This window comes from Heliangelus exortis, chromosome 8, assembly GCF_036169615.1.
Source record: "Heliangelus exortis chromosome 8, bHelExo1.hap1, whole genome shotgun sequence".
NCBI lineage: Eukaryota > Metazoa > Chordata > Aves > Apodiformes > Trochilidae > Heliangelus > Heliangelus exortis.
In genome coordinates this window covers 4257919-4273944 of record NC_092429.1, presented here as the reverse complement: position 1 = coordinate 4273944, position 16026 = coordinate 4257919, and the positions used below count along the sequence as shown (strand labels likewise).

Sequence of the window (16026 nt, the reverse complement as noted above, 5' to 3'; positions counted from 1 at the left end):
TATTTTTTAATAGATTACAAGGCCCAAGACAGAATGCAAGAAAGAAGCAAACAGTTTATATTGAACATTAACCTCTTGGATACTTTAGAGCACTACAGAAAAAATTACAGCCCAAAATAACCAGGCAAGCAATGTAATGCATAAAGCTTTATAAGCTACTACACCTTTATAGGCTACTACAGAAGTTGGCTTTATTGGAAAAATAATTGCTTTTTTTTATAGTGTACATTAGATTGGATTTTGAGGCAACTTGTTTGTTAGACGTTTGGGATGGTTTATTTTTTAGAAAATTAATTCTAATACAAATTCCCACTTCTTTTCCAACATTTGATTGGAAGCTCCTTAAGAAACCTTCACCCATCATCACACTGTATTCTCCAGGTAGGTTTCTGAGAGGTGCAGATATTCTAGCCATAGAAAACCACAGCAGAGGCCACAGATGATGTCCTGACATCCCTTTTCCTAACACTACTTCTTCCCCACCTCCACTGCTATTCAGACCTTGCCAACCCTGCTGTTCTAGCAAACCAACCTGCAAGGAGCCCAATATCTAAAGGACAACTCTGAGAAAGCCCAGAGGGAGGAAATGCAGCCCATGCCCACTCAGACTGATAACCCTTGTCCAGCTTTGGGTAGCAGAGGAGCCCTTCTAATCCAGGCAGCAGCAGTTCAGCCATGAACATGCAGGAGGCTCTTAACCACAGGTAACACATTTATAAATAGTGTTCCATAAGAACCATTCTTCCATAAGAATGAGTCAGGAAAAACAGGAAGGAGATTTAAGTAATGAATGAGATGGATATAAGTGACATTACAGTCCTGGTTACTCTGAACCAACCCAATCAACCCACAACAGATCACTGGTAAAATTCCCATCATGAGAAAGGTACCAATATTACCTAAAACAATGAAAGCCACAGAAACTGGGAATCACCTCTCCTTTACTGCATATAAATAGGGAAGATACTTACACTTACAGGTTGACTTTTTGGCACATCATAAACACCTTCTTTCTTTTGGCTGGTAGGAACCTGCATCAACAAATGAAAATGAAGGTCATTACCCAAGCAAGTTTGATGAAACACTGAAATCTGCAACTGATGCTTAAGCCCAGGGTAGTCATTTAATACTAATGAAATCAAGCTTCTATCAAGCAGTAATATTAATGGAGACAACAGCAAGGAAAGAAAACTTCTATGTGACTGTTTTAAATCCTAACACCCAGTAGTGTTCAGAAATGAGATTTTCCTTCTGATAGGTTCAGTCTCAGTAAGATCAGGTGCACCTTGGAACCTCCTTCTTACTTAACTGGTTGGTTTTTTAATTTTAATTGGGGTTAGAAGATGCACATGGAAGTCATGATGAAGTCAGTACCTCATCTTCCTCCGTGGCAGAGAGCCAGAATATTGCTCCTGATCTGAGGAAAAGAGATGTTTGGCCCATGGCATTAGATTTCTTCCTTCCACTTAATTTAGTAACCTAAGTCAAGTAAAGCCATAACATGGAGCCCTGCAGCTGCCTGAAGAGCTGTTTTCTTACAATTCTGCAGTTTTGCTAAGGAATTACAGGTCTGTCAGAGTCTGACACAGCCAGGGAGCTGAAGACAACAGCCTGGCCATGGTGGACAGGGGATGACACAGTTAAGAAACTTTGGGCAAGCCTTGAATTGAGTCAACAGTCCTGATTTACACCTTGGGCATTTCTAACCTGCTGATGTAAATTCAGTTGCTTTGTAAGCCCAGGCTTTTTTTGCCCCAGGACAGCTGCTTTACATATTTGTAATTTGTGATGATATTTCTTTTCCCTCCTAGAAGCACTGAAGGTCTATTGTAAATGACACAAGCAAAAAGAGCAGTAAAAACATGCTCCAAACAGACATCAATGCCCTAAGTAAATCAGAGCTCCTTTCCACTGAGCAAGGGCATTCAGCATAAGAAGGTTACTTTGCAGACATTACTGAGACCTCACACATTAAGAGGAGGAATTATACTGCAGATATGACACAAATTATTACATTTTTGTATTCTAAGACAATAAATATCTTAGACATCTGATATTAGAGTAGGTCTGGTTCAGCTGAAGGAATGTTACATATTCATTAAGATGTGCTCCTATTGCTTATTCTCTGTAGTGTGTAAAAATGATTCTCTCTGCTATTCAAACATTTTCTTGCCCATGTTTAAATGTCAAAGTCTTCTTGGGAAATGGTGCATCTTTAACTTGGTGCACATTGCAGGAGTCTTTCAAGAGCTTGAATGAAACTGAACAAGCTTTTTGAAAGATCTCTGCTATTCCTATCCTGGGAATGACTTCCTTGCCTTGGTTGTCTCAGAGTCCTGTGTTCTTCCACTAAAACCATCTATGCCATGAGATAATGTAAAACTGGCCAGAGTGGAACAATTTGATTTCATGGAAATAAAGTGCTCTCTTTTTTACAGACTGTTAAGTGACAGGGAAAGAGTAGAAACCCAGAGGGGTATATTAAGTAAGCCACTGGAAAGTTTAGACTTCATAAACAGAGGAACATGGTAAAAGAAATTACTTATATGGTAAAATAAATTATTTATAAACTATCAGCAACACATACATTTTCCTTCTCTCTGGAAATTTTTCCCATCAGCCAACTTCTCCATGAAGTCATCCCAGTTTGCACACTCCTATCCACAGCTTGTTATGGAAAGAGCATTTCCCTGCACTATCAATCCCTGCCCTCTTATTCCCAATTTACAGTTGTACTAGAGAAAAGTTTCTGACTTCCAATGCCAGAGAAACTTTTCTGAAAGAGATTCTACTCTCCCAGCTCTACCTTCCCTGTCTTCCTGTTGTCTTTACTTCCCTTCTCTCATAACACTGTTTTGCTTTGCTGTGTAGACTGGGGGTCTGCAAGGGATTTCTCCTGGTTTTTCTTTGATGAGCAGGATCAGCCCAGGGGGATGAGCACTCTTGCTGACAGCTCTGCCTCTGTGACAGCCTGTGAACCATTTTGATGGATTTGCATCTTCCCAGCAATACAAACACCACAGCTCAGAACTCCCCACCTCTGACTGCCAACTCCTGATGGAGCTGAACTTGAGTCTCCATCGAGACCAAAGCTGCTACATACACACCACCAAAACACCTGAGAAAACCCCATCCCTGCCTCACTACCAGAAAACAACAGGCAGAGAGATGCTATTAAAAAACCTGACACTAGGTGAGAGGATTGGGATGTGCTCAGTGATGAAGTCCTTGCCTAACTTACACATTAGAGCCATTTCCATAGACAATATTGAAAGAGCAGAGAGACACAGACAGTCTTTGGGGTAATGCATCAAAGAAAGGTGACAGACAGAGAAAGAATGCTTAAAAAGAAAGCTGTGACCTCAACTATGTTAAAAGAAATAGAAATTGTCACTTTTTGGGACACATCTTCCATCTCCAGTCACCTACTGGGTAGCAACCTTTTCCACAAGGGAGAGGTGAATTCTTTGCACACCAGATCTTTCTTACTTAGCTTCTCCTACTTTGGCTTACAGCTACTCCACCCTTCCATTTTTTCTGTTATCTTCCTATCTTTTCTCACTATATAAAAAAAATAATTTTGCCTTTTTAATGTTCTATCCCTGCTGCTCTCTGCCTTAAAAAAACCCAACCTTTTCTGATTAGCAGATCAGCTCCTACTAGAGCTCTATGAAATACTTAATCACTGCTTGAGTCTCCTTCCCCTCCATACTAAATGATTTCCTCAACTCACAATTTTCTTACAGCATTCAGAGATTTCTGTCTGTCTTCTGATTTGCCCCTAGTCTGTGTAACAGAATGAATTACATTATATTTTAATAAACCCTGTACCAGTCCTTTGAGGATAAATTGAATGACAAAAGATTATTTTATACTGCTTTGCCTGCAATTTTTTGTCAGTGTGAAGAATGCAAGCTCAGGCTGGAACATAACAGATTTTCCCCAGTTGGTAGAAAGCTCTTAGGTTTTGCTCAGTTCTTTCTGTGGGTAGAGAGAAAAAAGAACCATCAAAATGTCTTTCTAAAAACTGCCTGGATGGCCTGTCCTCCCTGAGATTTCAGTATCTGTTTCCAGGCGTAAAAAGATTCAAAAAATTGACAAAAAAAAAAAGGGAGCTCAGTATTTATCTCCTTCTAGGCTGCACCCAAAAGTTTAAGACCCTTCCTAAGCTGAGAAACTGAATAAAATTTGCAGAAGCTGAAATGAGAAACAAACAGAAAACTCACACTGAGAGCAGGCAGGTTATTCAAGCCATGGCACCAGAATGAAATGCCAGAGGTTTGGTGATGGATGGGAACAACTACAAGTGACCCATGTATGAAATGCACTTCACTAAATGCTTGCAATCCCTGCAACAAAAACCCCGAAGTGAGCGATTTGATACCTGATAAATGTTTTCTTCCATTTCAGGCTCACGGATTGGCTCGTGTCCAGCCTCAAACACAATGTACTATTACACCACGGCAGCCAGAGAGGGAAAGTCAAAAGATGAAAGAGAAAGGGGAAAAAGGAGGTTTGGAATTCCACAGAAAAACCATAGGCAGGCATTAAAGAAACACGTTCTCAAAGCACAGGCTGGCAGCAGGGCAACTCTTGGGAAGTGCAGAGTAAGGTGGTTTCATATTTTATAACCCAGCACAGAACAGACCTAAATCTCCTCTAATGATCATTAGAGCAACTTCCTAATTCTCCCTCACAAGGGAAAGCTGTGGCTCACTATTAATTTTCTGAATTCAATGTGAATTTTGCCTCTTTTACATAATGGCAATTATTTCCACATATATATATTTATTATCTACTAATAAAAAAGCTCAACTCCAAACTGGGAGAAGAGGCTGGTGCTGGTGGAGCAGCCCACATGGCAAAAGGCTGTCACGACACTTCTCATTTTCAGGTTCTTGCTTTATTGTGAAGAGCACAAAGTAAAAATCTTGACATTATAAAAGCTGAATAGTAATGTAGGGCATCCTAATTCTTATCATCTTTCTTGCTGCACCTTAGGCAGTGTTCAATATTCACTAATGGCTGAATCAGTTTCTTTCAGTGTGCCTCCCACTGACATGCCTAAGTGGAAGAACACAAAATCTCCAGGAAAATAAAACCTAAACTATCATATATTTTGTTTCAACAGAAAAGCATGAGAATGAAATTAGATCTTTTTCTTCTCCACACTCAGCAGGGTATCAGACATGAATATACTGACATATTTCTGATAATCACCCTTGCTCCTAGACATTTTTCTTGGATGAAACAAGACTTAAAGTTCAGATCTATTATTAAATCATAGCCCAAACACCAACGTGAGAATCTGCTATAACATCACTTCCACTGTTGTTTTTTTCTAAATAGTCATCCTCTGAATTACATCCTAGCCCCTCAGAAGACAAAAACAGAAGTCAGCTTATTACTATCAGAACAACATTTCACCTTCCTTAGTCTCAAAGTAACTCCCTTTTTAGTGAGAGTTTGTATTCAATATGATGACAAATCTCATTGGGAAGCTTAAAATCTGTACTCATAAGCCACAAATATTTATGACATATTTAATTCAATACTTTTATACTCCAATTGAAATATTCTCTTCTATTCTACACAGCCATGTTGTGTTATTAGATACAACTTAGTCTCTCAATATGCAACTTTCAGTAAAAATCTTGCAAGTTTCTCAGAAGACCTTTCTCAATAAATTTCAAAACATCTAAAAGGTTTTGGCTAAGGTTAAGGTTAAGGTTTTGGCTAGAAGGTTAAAGGTTTTGGCTGTGTTTTAAGAGAACATTGATCTACTCATTTCTGAAACTCCAAAGCCTTACAGCTTCAGAAATTACCTGGTATACAGGATCTTCTACATCTTCTTCCAAAATTGTCTACAGCAAAGTAAGAGGACAGGCAGTAAAAGCAAAGAACATAAACAGTAGAGATAAAAGAACTGTATTCAGAAATTAAAGGACAGCAAAGAAATAAGCAAAATAGGCAGGTAAGTATAAAGTTTTCTTTCTTTATACAGTTAAGGTCACATTATTGTACAAACTAACTTCATTCAAGTTACACCCCATTAACAATTTGCACCTTACTTGATTCAAACACACACATTCAGACATTCCCTGAAGAATCAGACACTCTTAAAAACCTGACTTACAACACACTGGCCTTCACCAAAGTTTTCCTTCTGCTTTAATAAAAAAACTTGTTCATCATACCCCAGGTGACAGCCTTCCTCACTGTTTAATCCTACTTCAGAGCTCAGGATGGCTGTTAGGTTTCTATTTCTCCATTTGAACCATTCAAAGGTTCTAGCCTGCCAAGAAATGCTGAGGATGCTCAGGGCCTCTTTGGAGCAACTTCGGGGGAATACTTCAAACCATCCTTCTCTTGGTAGTAGTCTGAGCTTATGCATGTACCTGGTATACTGCTTGTTCACACTGTTTGTCCTTTTGTGCCTTTTTTTCCATTTCTTCCCTTTGTTTCAGTTCATAGATGAGCTGAAACAGGTCTCGCAAGTCCAGAATGACAGGTTCAGCCTATGGATGCAAAAACAAGAGGGGAAGTTTCTATATGGGAAAATACACACTTCTTACCCCATCCTGCTCATACAGCAGCCACAGAATCTCTGTCACTCGAGAGGACATCACACGGATTTTATTTTTACCTTAGCATCCAGGCTCAGGTCAATTTCTATCAAACTGTATTTGTCAATTAATGGTAATCATAATTACAAATATAAAAGGCATTGTGATGACAAAAGGTATATATGTAAATCTAAAAGCATATTTATTGGTGGTTTCTCATGCAACAGAATTACAGTAGACTATATGCTAATAGCTATTTTCTATCACTGTTTAAATGCCTATAGGAATAAACCCAAACTTCACTGTATCCAGTCTAGTTTAGTCAGAAAAGAGAACAATAACTAATTGTAATAAAACATGTCACAAAAAACTGGAAATAGTGAAATACATCCCCTTTTTCTCAAGCTGGCTTCATTAATTTACTATTTAAAAGCAGACACTCGTGACAAGTCAAGAACAATCATTAACAACACAAGATTGACCTTTTGAGCAGCTTCTTATGAAAACTGCTTTTCTCTTGAGTTCCACTGCAGAAGCTGACAGTGATCTGCTACTTACTGCCTGGGCTGTTTTTATTGCCACAAATCTATGATTTCCCTCCTTTCCACACACATATCCAAAGGCTCGATGGTCTGTGATATCCTTGGCGATGTAAGAAATTTCATGAACTGCATGGTGGTGCTGTAGGAGCTAGGAAAACAAACAAACCAACCAGAAACATCATCAGAAATATCCATCAAATTTCCCATTCAAAAGCTGTGTAATTTATTTATTTTTTTTCATCAGTGCTTTACCTGGATCTCAACACACCTGTGGAATTAAACCGAACAAAGCTGGTATCAAAATCAATCAACATCTGAATTTTTAAAGCCTGTTCTCATTTCAGTTTCTAGCCAAGCTGGACTTGCTTTAATGATTTGACTAAAAGCTTCAAAAGGATATTTTTCTTGGTCACTCTTGGTGAGATGTAATTCAACAAAAAACTATCCTATTACCTAGTGGCTAACAGCATCCTAGGTACTGAATCAATAGGTATTATCTGTAGCAGCAGCCACCTGTAGCTTCAGAGAGGCTGAGCCTGAGGATGGATTGATCTGCTGGGCTGCAGAGCTGCAGCTCAGATACCAAATTTCTCTAAGAATCAGCACCTAACTTGCTTCATCTCTACAGCCCTCAGCATGAGCCAGCAAGCAGTATTTCCTTTAAAGCAGGAACAGAACTCCAAAAAACTTCTTTTGCCCAGGAAATGCAATTATTCTATTTGAAATCAATGCAGAAGTTCACATGTTATTTGAAATCTCACACTGGTTAACTGTAATAATTAAAAAGACTCAGATTTGGTTTAAAATTCTCCCCACAGCCAGGATATGAACCTGAGACTCCTATAGGCATGTCTTGGAGGGTCAGCATCTTTCTTGCTTTGTCCTAATTAGCGTTTTATTACCAAAATAATATTTGAGTATTTCTACTTAAAGTAATGCCCTTGAAAGCTTTATGTAAAGCAAGCTACTAGTTTGAATTGTTATCTTCTAATATAGTGACCTGCTCTTCTATCATCTGGGGATAATGCTATTTCTGAGAGCAGGCAAAGCTTCACAGAGAATTCTTTTGAGGTCCAGATTCCTGCTGGTTTTGAGAAAAGCACATTTTGAAAAGCAGCATGGTACCCAGGCAATCTCTAAACAACCTGTTATTTTTAGAGCTTAAAAAAGAACCCAAAAAACAAACCAAACCATTTTCAAATTCAAAACCAGAGAGGATGTGTATGGGTAGTGGTGAAAGGCTGAGAGTGTGCAGAGCAAGTGATGAGCAAGGAGGCTTCTGTAGAACATAAACTGAAATTTAAAAGCAGGGGCAGCATGGAAGAGACTGATGGCTACATATAAAACAAAGAGACTGGACATGTTTCATTTTCATTTTACAGTAATGACTCCTGACTACCCAAAATCAAGATTGCTTGCTCCTAGGAAAACAGAAGAAGACTTCAGGCTGAACGTGGCTGAGTTAAGGTGCACTTCAGACTCTCCCAATGTGTTGAGTGTTTAAAATTAATGATGGGATCTTCCTCAGGTAATGCAGGGATATTGATTTATTAGTTTTTTCTGAAAACCAAGATGCCTGCTATCTGTTACAATGAAATCAAGTGTTCCCATCTCTCTATTCTGCATCTGACAGGCAAAGTTCTCTCTGGCTCCTATTGTACCAAAGTTCTTTGACATTGCTTTATTGATTGGGAGACAACATTTTGCACCAACATTAAATTGTGATCAGGTTCCTTACTCATGGAATTAAATTAAATCATTCTACCATGGAAAAGTATCATTCTCAATGTAAGGCAGCAGATGGAAACACTCCCAATTTATTTGGAAACCCTCATTAACCGGTCAAAAATCATCATTAGAGCTCTGATATTCTGCATCCTGTCTCAATAGGTGTACAAATTAAGTAGAGGTGACTGCAACATTATCTTTTCACATATTTACTCTGTGCAGTGCTTAGCAAGAGTTTTATTTGTTTGAGGGATACTGAGTTGGAATATACACCTAAAATGCAGTGTTGAATACTCACACCTGTACTCAGATGTAATGGAAACACCCTTTGAACCTCTGCTTTTACAGCCCTCGATTCATCTACCATGTCCTTCCTGCATATTCCAATACTTTATTCCAAAAATTAGCTGACTAGTCCCCAGTTTCTTTGCTCATCATTAAGGAATGGGACCCCTGTTGTAGTCAGTCAGGATTTACCACCATAAAATTCAGGATGAGAAATGCCACCCTCCTGTAACCCTTGGATGGAGGATGCAGCCAGCACAGGAGCAACACCTGCACCAGAGTGAAGGACAGGAGAGGGGACAGCATGAGGAGAAATCCCAACTCATCCAGCCACCCAGCAGAGACCTACAACCCAGCCCAGCTGTAAATACCTGATCCTTGCATGTTTTGGATTAGATTTGTGTCTTCTGCATTTGCACAGATTTATCTGTCCTGTGAGACCAACCAAGAGAAATATCATATTTATCCCACAGTTTGTAACTGCTCATGTGTTGCCACCTCCTCAGTTTGTGATATGAACAGTCCCAAAAGTAAATAAAAGCCATATAAAATTCCCTATAGCAGAACTGTCGGTCAATGCTTTTTTTATTTTATAATCTTCAAGGTTTTACCATGACTTGATCCTGCCTCTATTGGGTCAGAAACACATAAAATAATTATTGCATAACTCAGGAATGTTTATGACACCCCTATATACTCATACTGATGGATTCCATCACACACTATTTTATATTTTTACTGTGTGCTGCCTGAGCTTTTTATAACTTTACAAGTGAGGTATCAAATCATTTTGGAGGGCTGCAGTACAACAGAACAAATTATAGAGACTTAATTTGTATTATGGTTCAATACAGTCAATTAAATATTGCAAAGATTAGAAAGTAATTTAGAATTTAAGCTTCAGTTGTTAAAAAAAAAAACCACATCCACTGTAGATAGCCTCCAAATTATTTTAGGTCTCTTGTGACTTTAGTCACTGCTGCAAATGTTGAGGATTTCAAATGCAAGCACAGATAAAGTCTCAAACCAGATAAACTAAGACAGTCCTGTGATGCACAAGTCCTCCTTTTTAGGCTAAAAATAATTATATTTTATTCATCTATTAGAAAGTGGTTTTCCTAGTGTTAAAGGAGCCCAAAATATCCCCTTTCACCTTCTTCCCTCTTCCCCTGAAGCTGACTCCAGTCTCCCCCAATAGCCATTATTTTCTCTCCTTTTCTCCATCCTATCTCCTGCTTCTCCTCTTCCCCCAGGTTGCTCCCCGTACATCACCTTGAATTGATTTAGCTGCCTCTGAGATCTGTAGCATTTCTAATTTCCCTCAGGCTGCTTGGCACCTATCATAAATTTTTCACCCCTTATCCTCCTCTTGCCCCTTTATTTCCATGCTGTAGCCTCCAGTGCCACTGAATCAATTACGTCAATCAATTAAGTACTTGGAGGGCCCAGCAATCATGTCAAATATGGGAGTTAGATGGCAGGAGAAAGTCACTGCTTTACTGTCACTATTTCTCTTTTAATGAGCTTGTCTATTTAGTGGAGCCTGGGGCAGAGTGTTCAGAGCCACAAAAACAACAACAACAAAATATCCTGCAAAGCCTCCCATAAAAAAGCTGCCCCACTGCAAGCTGGAGCCATGTACCACACAGTGTTACATCCACAGGGATGAGTTTCACAGGGATTTCAACTGCACTGTTCACCTTGAATAACTAAATGATAGCAAGAGGCAGCTCCATGGCTGGAATTTCCACTGGCAATACTGGGATGTGGCTGCCAGGTGTGGCCCAAGCAATCCCCCTGCATTGCTGTTCCTGTCTCAGAATCAGCCAGGTTGGAAAGGACCTCTGAGATCATCAAGTCCAACCCTTAATTCACATTACAAATAACCACTTTATGTGGTCCCAAAGTTTTAAAGCACAGGAGGCTGACATGGATGAAGGTGTCAAGAAACTGAACAAAACCAGATATCAAGTCCTTTCATTGAACGGTACATGGAGCTCTTGATTTGAAGAATTAATTTGAGAATATTACTACTTATCCACATCTATCCAAGCAAATACCTTTTTTCCCCTCATTCCTCTGTTTTGGAAGCAGAGAAAAAAGAAAGGCTGGCAATGAAAATGAATGGGGCTATCACCAGAAGTCTCAAAGAGTTCTGAAAGGGAAAAATCACAACATCTCTTTACTCTTATCACATTTGAATAAGCAGGATTATATTCTGAGTGTCACTTAAAGCTCTCCAATCATCCAGGTCACCCATCAAACTCCAAAATCCTTTTTGAATTCTTAATAAAATAATTATGGACTGTAGTTTCAGCCATGCTGCTCTCTACCTCCAAGTCCCCATAGTCCAGCCCATGCCGAGTTGCTCACAGCACTTTAGGAAGCCAGGCCCTGTGTGTTTATTATGAGAGGCCAAGGGGCAATACTTTAAAACTTGAAGACAGGACATTTAGATGAAATACTAGGAGGAAATCCTTTACTATGAAGGTGGTGAGGCACTGGAATAGGTTGCCCAGGGAAGTTGTGGCTGCCCTTTCCCTGGAAGTGTTCAAGCTCAGGTTGGATGGGGCTTGGAACAACCTGGGCTGGTGGGAGGTGTCCCTGCCCATTGCAGGGGGGTTGGAACTGGATGAGCTTGAAGTTCCCTTCCAACCCAAACCATTCAGTGATTCTATGTTTAGGAAGACCCAGGTGTGCTCTGGGCTGGCCTGGAGCTGTCCTCACCCCAGACCCCCAGCATCCACCCAGAGTCAATGAAGTTTGAGGGACTTAACTCTGCCTGTGGAGCTGTCTAATTGTGATGAATGGAGCAATGACAGTGAGCTGGCTGGATGCTCCAAGAACCTCATTTGTGAAAGAGAAACCCACTAAGGTAATAAACTTCTGTCTGGCTCTCATAATTTGTAATAATGTCTGACAAAGAGCAGACATCAAGTTAGTTATTGTTCATTGTCTTTGGAAGCAAATGCTACGTTGCTCATGCAGAAGATACATTTATTAGATATATGAACTTGGGAAAGGAACAAAACAAAACTGGAACACACACATGGCCAATTTTCTGCCTTCACTTCAAAGGCTTTTCAGTTTTTTTATTACACCAGGAGTGAAAGTAGCTAGCAAAATTGAAAACCCCTTGCCCAATTACTATTAATCCCAAGTTAGATTTTAAATATGCACTCACAAATATTGTTTCAGGACAAAGAAATTCCTAAAGGACAAGGAAACATTTTCACAGAGCTTTGGAAAAACAAATGTTCTAAACTAAAGCCATTGATGTTGAACCTCCCCTGGGTCTCGTACTATTTTTCTTCTTCTTTCTGCATCAGACACAGTCATTGTTTTATCAGGATGGTTAAAAATAAAGAAGGATTTTTACAGGGATACAAACAAGCAGCAAACTCAATCCTTGATACCCAAGTCAATGGCCCTACTATGGCCCTGCACTGCAACTGTATGGGATTGCCTATAGACCACAAGACATTATTTTACCTTCCCATGTCACTGCTTCCATCTGGTGTACAAGTAACAGGACCTGCCTAGAAAGATATTATTTTATTCTTTAGGATCTCAGCTGCCCAGTGGCCACTGTTGGGTTTCCAGGGTTGTACCAAACCTGTCCTGAGTGTGTTCCCCCTTAGTACCCACCTCATCACCTTCTGCAAAATGGTCAGCAGATCAAAAGAGCCACAAATATGCCAGTATTGCCCCTCTCCTCTCAAGTCAAAGCTTTATTTTTTCCTGATATACTCTGAAGCTTGTAAGATCTTTCTCAATTAAAATCTTGAATTTGAGGGAGCACAATATTCAGTAGTCAGACAGTTACTTACAGGAGCATTGAACCTCTCCATATTTTTATTGCATTCTTCTTTACAGCCCATGAATGTCTTTTGAGAAACCTTTACTTTTACAAGGGTCTTTTTTTCCTCTTTGCCAATATTCTTCACCTCCTGAAATGCTTTTGATTTACATGAACAGCACAAGAAATTTCTTCATACAACTCTCAGGGGGTTTGGAGGCAATTTTGGGCTTTAACTGTCTCAGATCTTAACTGCTTCAGGTTCAGGAAGCATCATGACCCAGCCTCTTGTTCTAGCTTGTAATTTGAAAAGCTCATCAGTGAAAACCAGCCTCTGCTTCTCTTGATTTGTTATGCAATTCCTATAAAGCAGAGCTTGCAAAGATCACAAAAAACCCCACTCCTACTGCAGTACTAAAATTTAAGTTGCACTGGGTAGTCATCAAACAGCAACTTTTTTAACCATAAATCTACTTCCCTGACATTACAAACTTCTCTGGAAGAAGGGAAATGGACAAGAGGGATTTGGTTTATATTTGTCAATCTGTCTCCCAGATACTCCTATCAATTCAGTAAGACTTTAAAGGGGGCTGAGGGAAAGCACATGTACAGAGAGAAATAAGGATAGAGAAGGACTCCACGCATCCACCACCTCTGTATAACCAATATCTCATGTTCATGAGACAATTGAAAATGAAAGCAAAAGAAGTTGAGAAGTTCACCCAGCATGATGTTTTATATCTTCCAAATATCAAAGTGATTTCATAACCAGAAATAAACCAAAGCATGCAAGCAAGAAATCCTACTGGTTTTCCACAAGGATAGACTGGCTTCCAGTGGCTATATATATGGACAAAATATGTACATGAGAAACACTTGAATTTACTTTATTTACTTCTTCTCTGCCACAAGCAGGTAAACCTTTGATCCTGAGGTCACCCTTCTCTACTACTACCTTTGCCAAAATACATTCTCATGAGATCTCATGAGCCTCTGGCTATTCCTGCCAGTGCAGAACTGACCTGGGAGGCAATGGCCAAATCTTGGAAAGACTAAGGAACAATTTTTGTCAGTATTGTAAGAGCTCAGACTACTAAATAGCTGGAATTGTGCAACCCCAGAGCATTCTAATGATGCTTGAAGGCTGCTGATGGATTTGCAGGTTAGCAAAGGCAACTCTGGAGCAATGAGCTCCACAATTCAGTATCATTAATTACTGAGCCTGGTCGTGAAGCCCATGCTATTTTATTTTCAATCTTCCTACAGAAAAAGAGAGGAAACCTTTCCTTTGAGTGACAGGTGCATGTAAAACCAAACTTCAGATAACCCCATGTGTGTGTCCCTCCTTTATTTGTTCAGGTCCCAGGGCTGATGCTTCGTGTAGAATAGAAACATCCAAAGCAACACGACAAGCATGTACAGTACTGGAGCCCTAAAAATAATATAAAATGTAAAAGGCAAACCTCAAAGAGGCTGAAAAAGAACCAAGAACTTGCAGATGTTTTTGCCTCAATTTTGTTTGGTTTCTTTTTCCCCTTAGCATTATCCCAGGGTAGGAATTTCTGGAGTGGCAGCGGGTGCTTGGCACATGGTGTGACAACAGCTCTGTATTTCAACTGAGGGAGTTTGTAAGTTCTGCCCTGGCACCTCACAAAAGAAAGCCCTGAAACTCCCATTTGCACATTTTAATACCCAAAGATGATTCTTCCCTGCTCATTTTCATGCAAAGCAGGCTGAGTGTTTGGTTTGAGTCTTGTCCTGCTGATTGAAATCTCCAACATCAAACTTTGATTAAACAGTCCACAAGAGCCCAGCACAGAGCAGGGCACTCCCACACTTGCTTTTCTCTCTCCCTGCCTCTGATTTTCTGTCCTGGCAGTGGGTGTCACACAGGGTTTGCCTTTCAGAAAAGCTGCTGGGTGGTGCTGCCCTCACCTTTTACTTACATGCACTCAGGGGAGCCTTTCCCAGCTTTGATGCATGGATGCTGGCTTGTTTCCTATTACTTCTTCCTTTAGTTCCCAGCCCCCTCTACAACTCTGTGCACAGCATGTCTCCTGGTTTTCTTCTCCTAATCAAACCTGAGCTGCCTCCTTACTTCAGCCTCAGCCCTGCTCAGCTCTAAGCCTGATGCATGCCCAGGTTGCACTCTCACGTGCCCCACACTATAAAATACTCCCAAATTCCTCTATCATTCCCAGGAGCACATTTGGCTAATTAAAGATGCCAGCAGGCTAGAAAACCTTCTACAAACCCACCCAGCTTTTTTCTAAGCAAGGACACAATAAAAAAAAAAAAAAAAAAATTGGATTCAGATCCATACTTTCGACTACCTAAAAAGAGAGAAAAAATACTCAGAGCTATGCAGAGCAGGGGTTAGGAGCTATATGCATTATTTTCAGATACTCAGGCTTCTCATTTGCTTTAAATGTCAAGGCACTCCAATTAATTAGTGCTCTGCCTCACCTATTTCACAACACTTCCTTTTAAAAGGCTGCAGGAAGGCTGCTGCTTGCTTTGCTGGGAGTACAGAGATGCAGACCCAGGATGGGAACCACCACAAAGGATTAAAATGTATTAAAATTAGAGATAGCTACAACCCATTAAATGCTTCTAGAGGAGTGCTACTGTTTAGGGACACATTAGGCACTGCTGTAGCTTCATGATTACCACCAGGTGCTGGGAAGCACAATGGGAGATGCTGTTCCAGCCCTTAGGCTCTGCCACACATGGTTTTTCTGCATGCTGAGCATTCAGTGTGTGAAGCAGAATGGTTATGAGCACAATCACTGCATTTAGGAAGCTACTTTTATGAACAGCTATTTCTATATTAAGCAAAGATCTAAGGGTATCCCAAATCTATTACTTATTCAACTGACAGACAGGGATAAAAGCAGGGTAATTGTTGACAAATTAGGGAATCCTGTGGAAACCACTGCCTTCCCTCCTCTTCCCCTTCCCCAGGGCCACTTACTCTATAGATTAAGCAGAAGAAAAGGCATTTGCTCATCCCTCTGGACTATCAGATTGAACAAAGCTCTTGCCAATTTCCCTGTAAAAACAAACATGTTCCTGCAGGCAGAACATCATCCCCTGGTTTTACAGC

General features: G+C 40.1%; 1 protein-coding gene across 15 annotated transcripts in view; it reads right to left on the bottom strand.

Annotated features, from left to right (window-relative positions):
* Window positions 1–16026, bottom strand: part of DAB1 (DAB adaptor protein 1) — a 425811-nt gene that overhangs the window by 26198 nt on the left and 383587 nt on the right. For 6 of the 15 annotated variants that reach the window (XM_071750032.1, XM_071750031.1, XM_071750035.1 and 3 more), the window contains 4 exons: window positions 7125–7256; window positions 6399–6518; window positions 4227–4349; window positions 972–1031 (listed from right to left, as the gene is read on the bottom strand). In XM_071750032.1, the coding sequence (XP_071606133.1) occupies window positions 972–1031; window positions 4227–4349; window positions 6399–6518; window positions 7125–7256 (435 nt within the window). Of the gene's footprint in view, window positions 1–971; window positions 1032–4226; window positions 4350–4384; window positions 4451–5825; window positions 5865–6398; window positions 6519–7124; window positions 7257–16026 lie in introns of all 15 variants that reach the window. The other 9 variants (XM_071750042.1, XM_071750041.1, XM_071750044.1 and 6 more) reach the window with 4 other exon arrangements.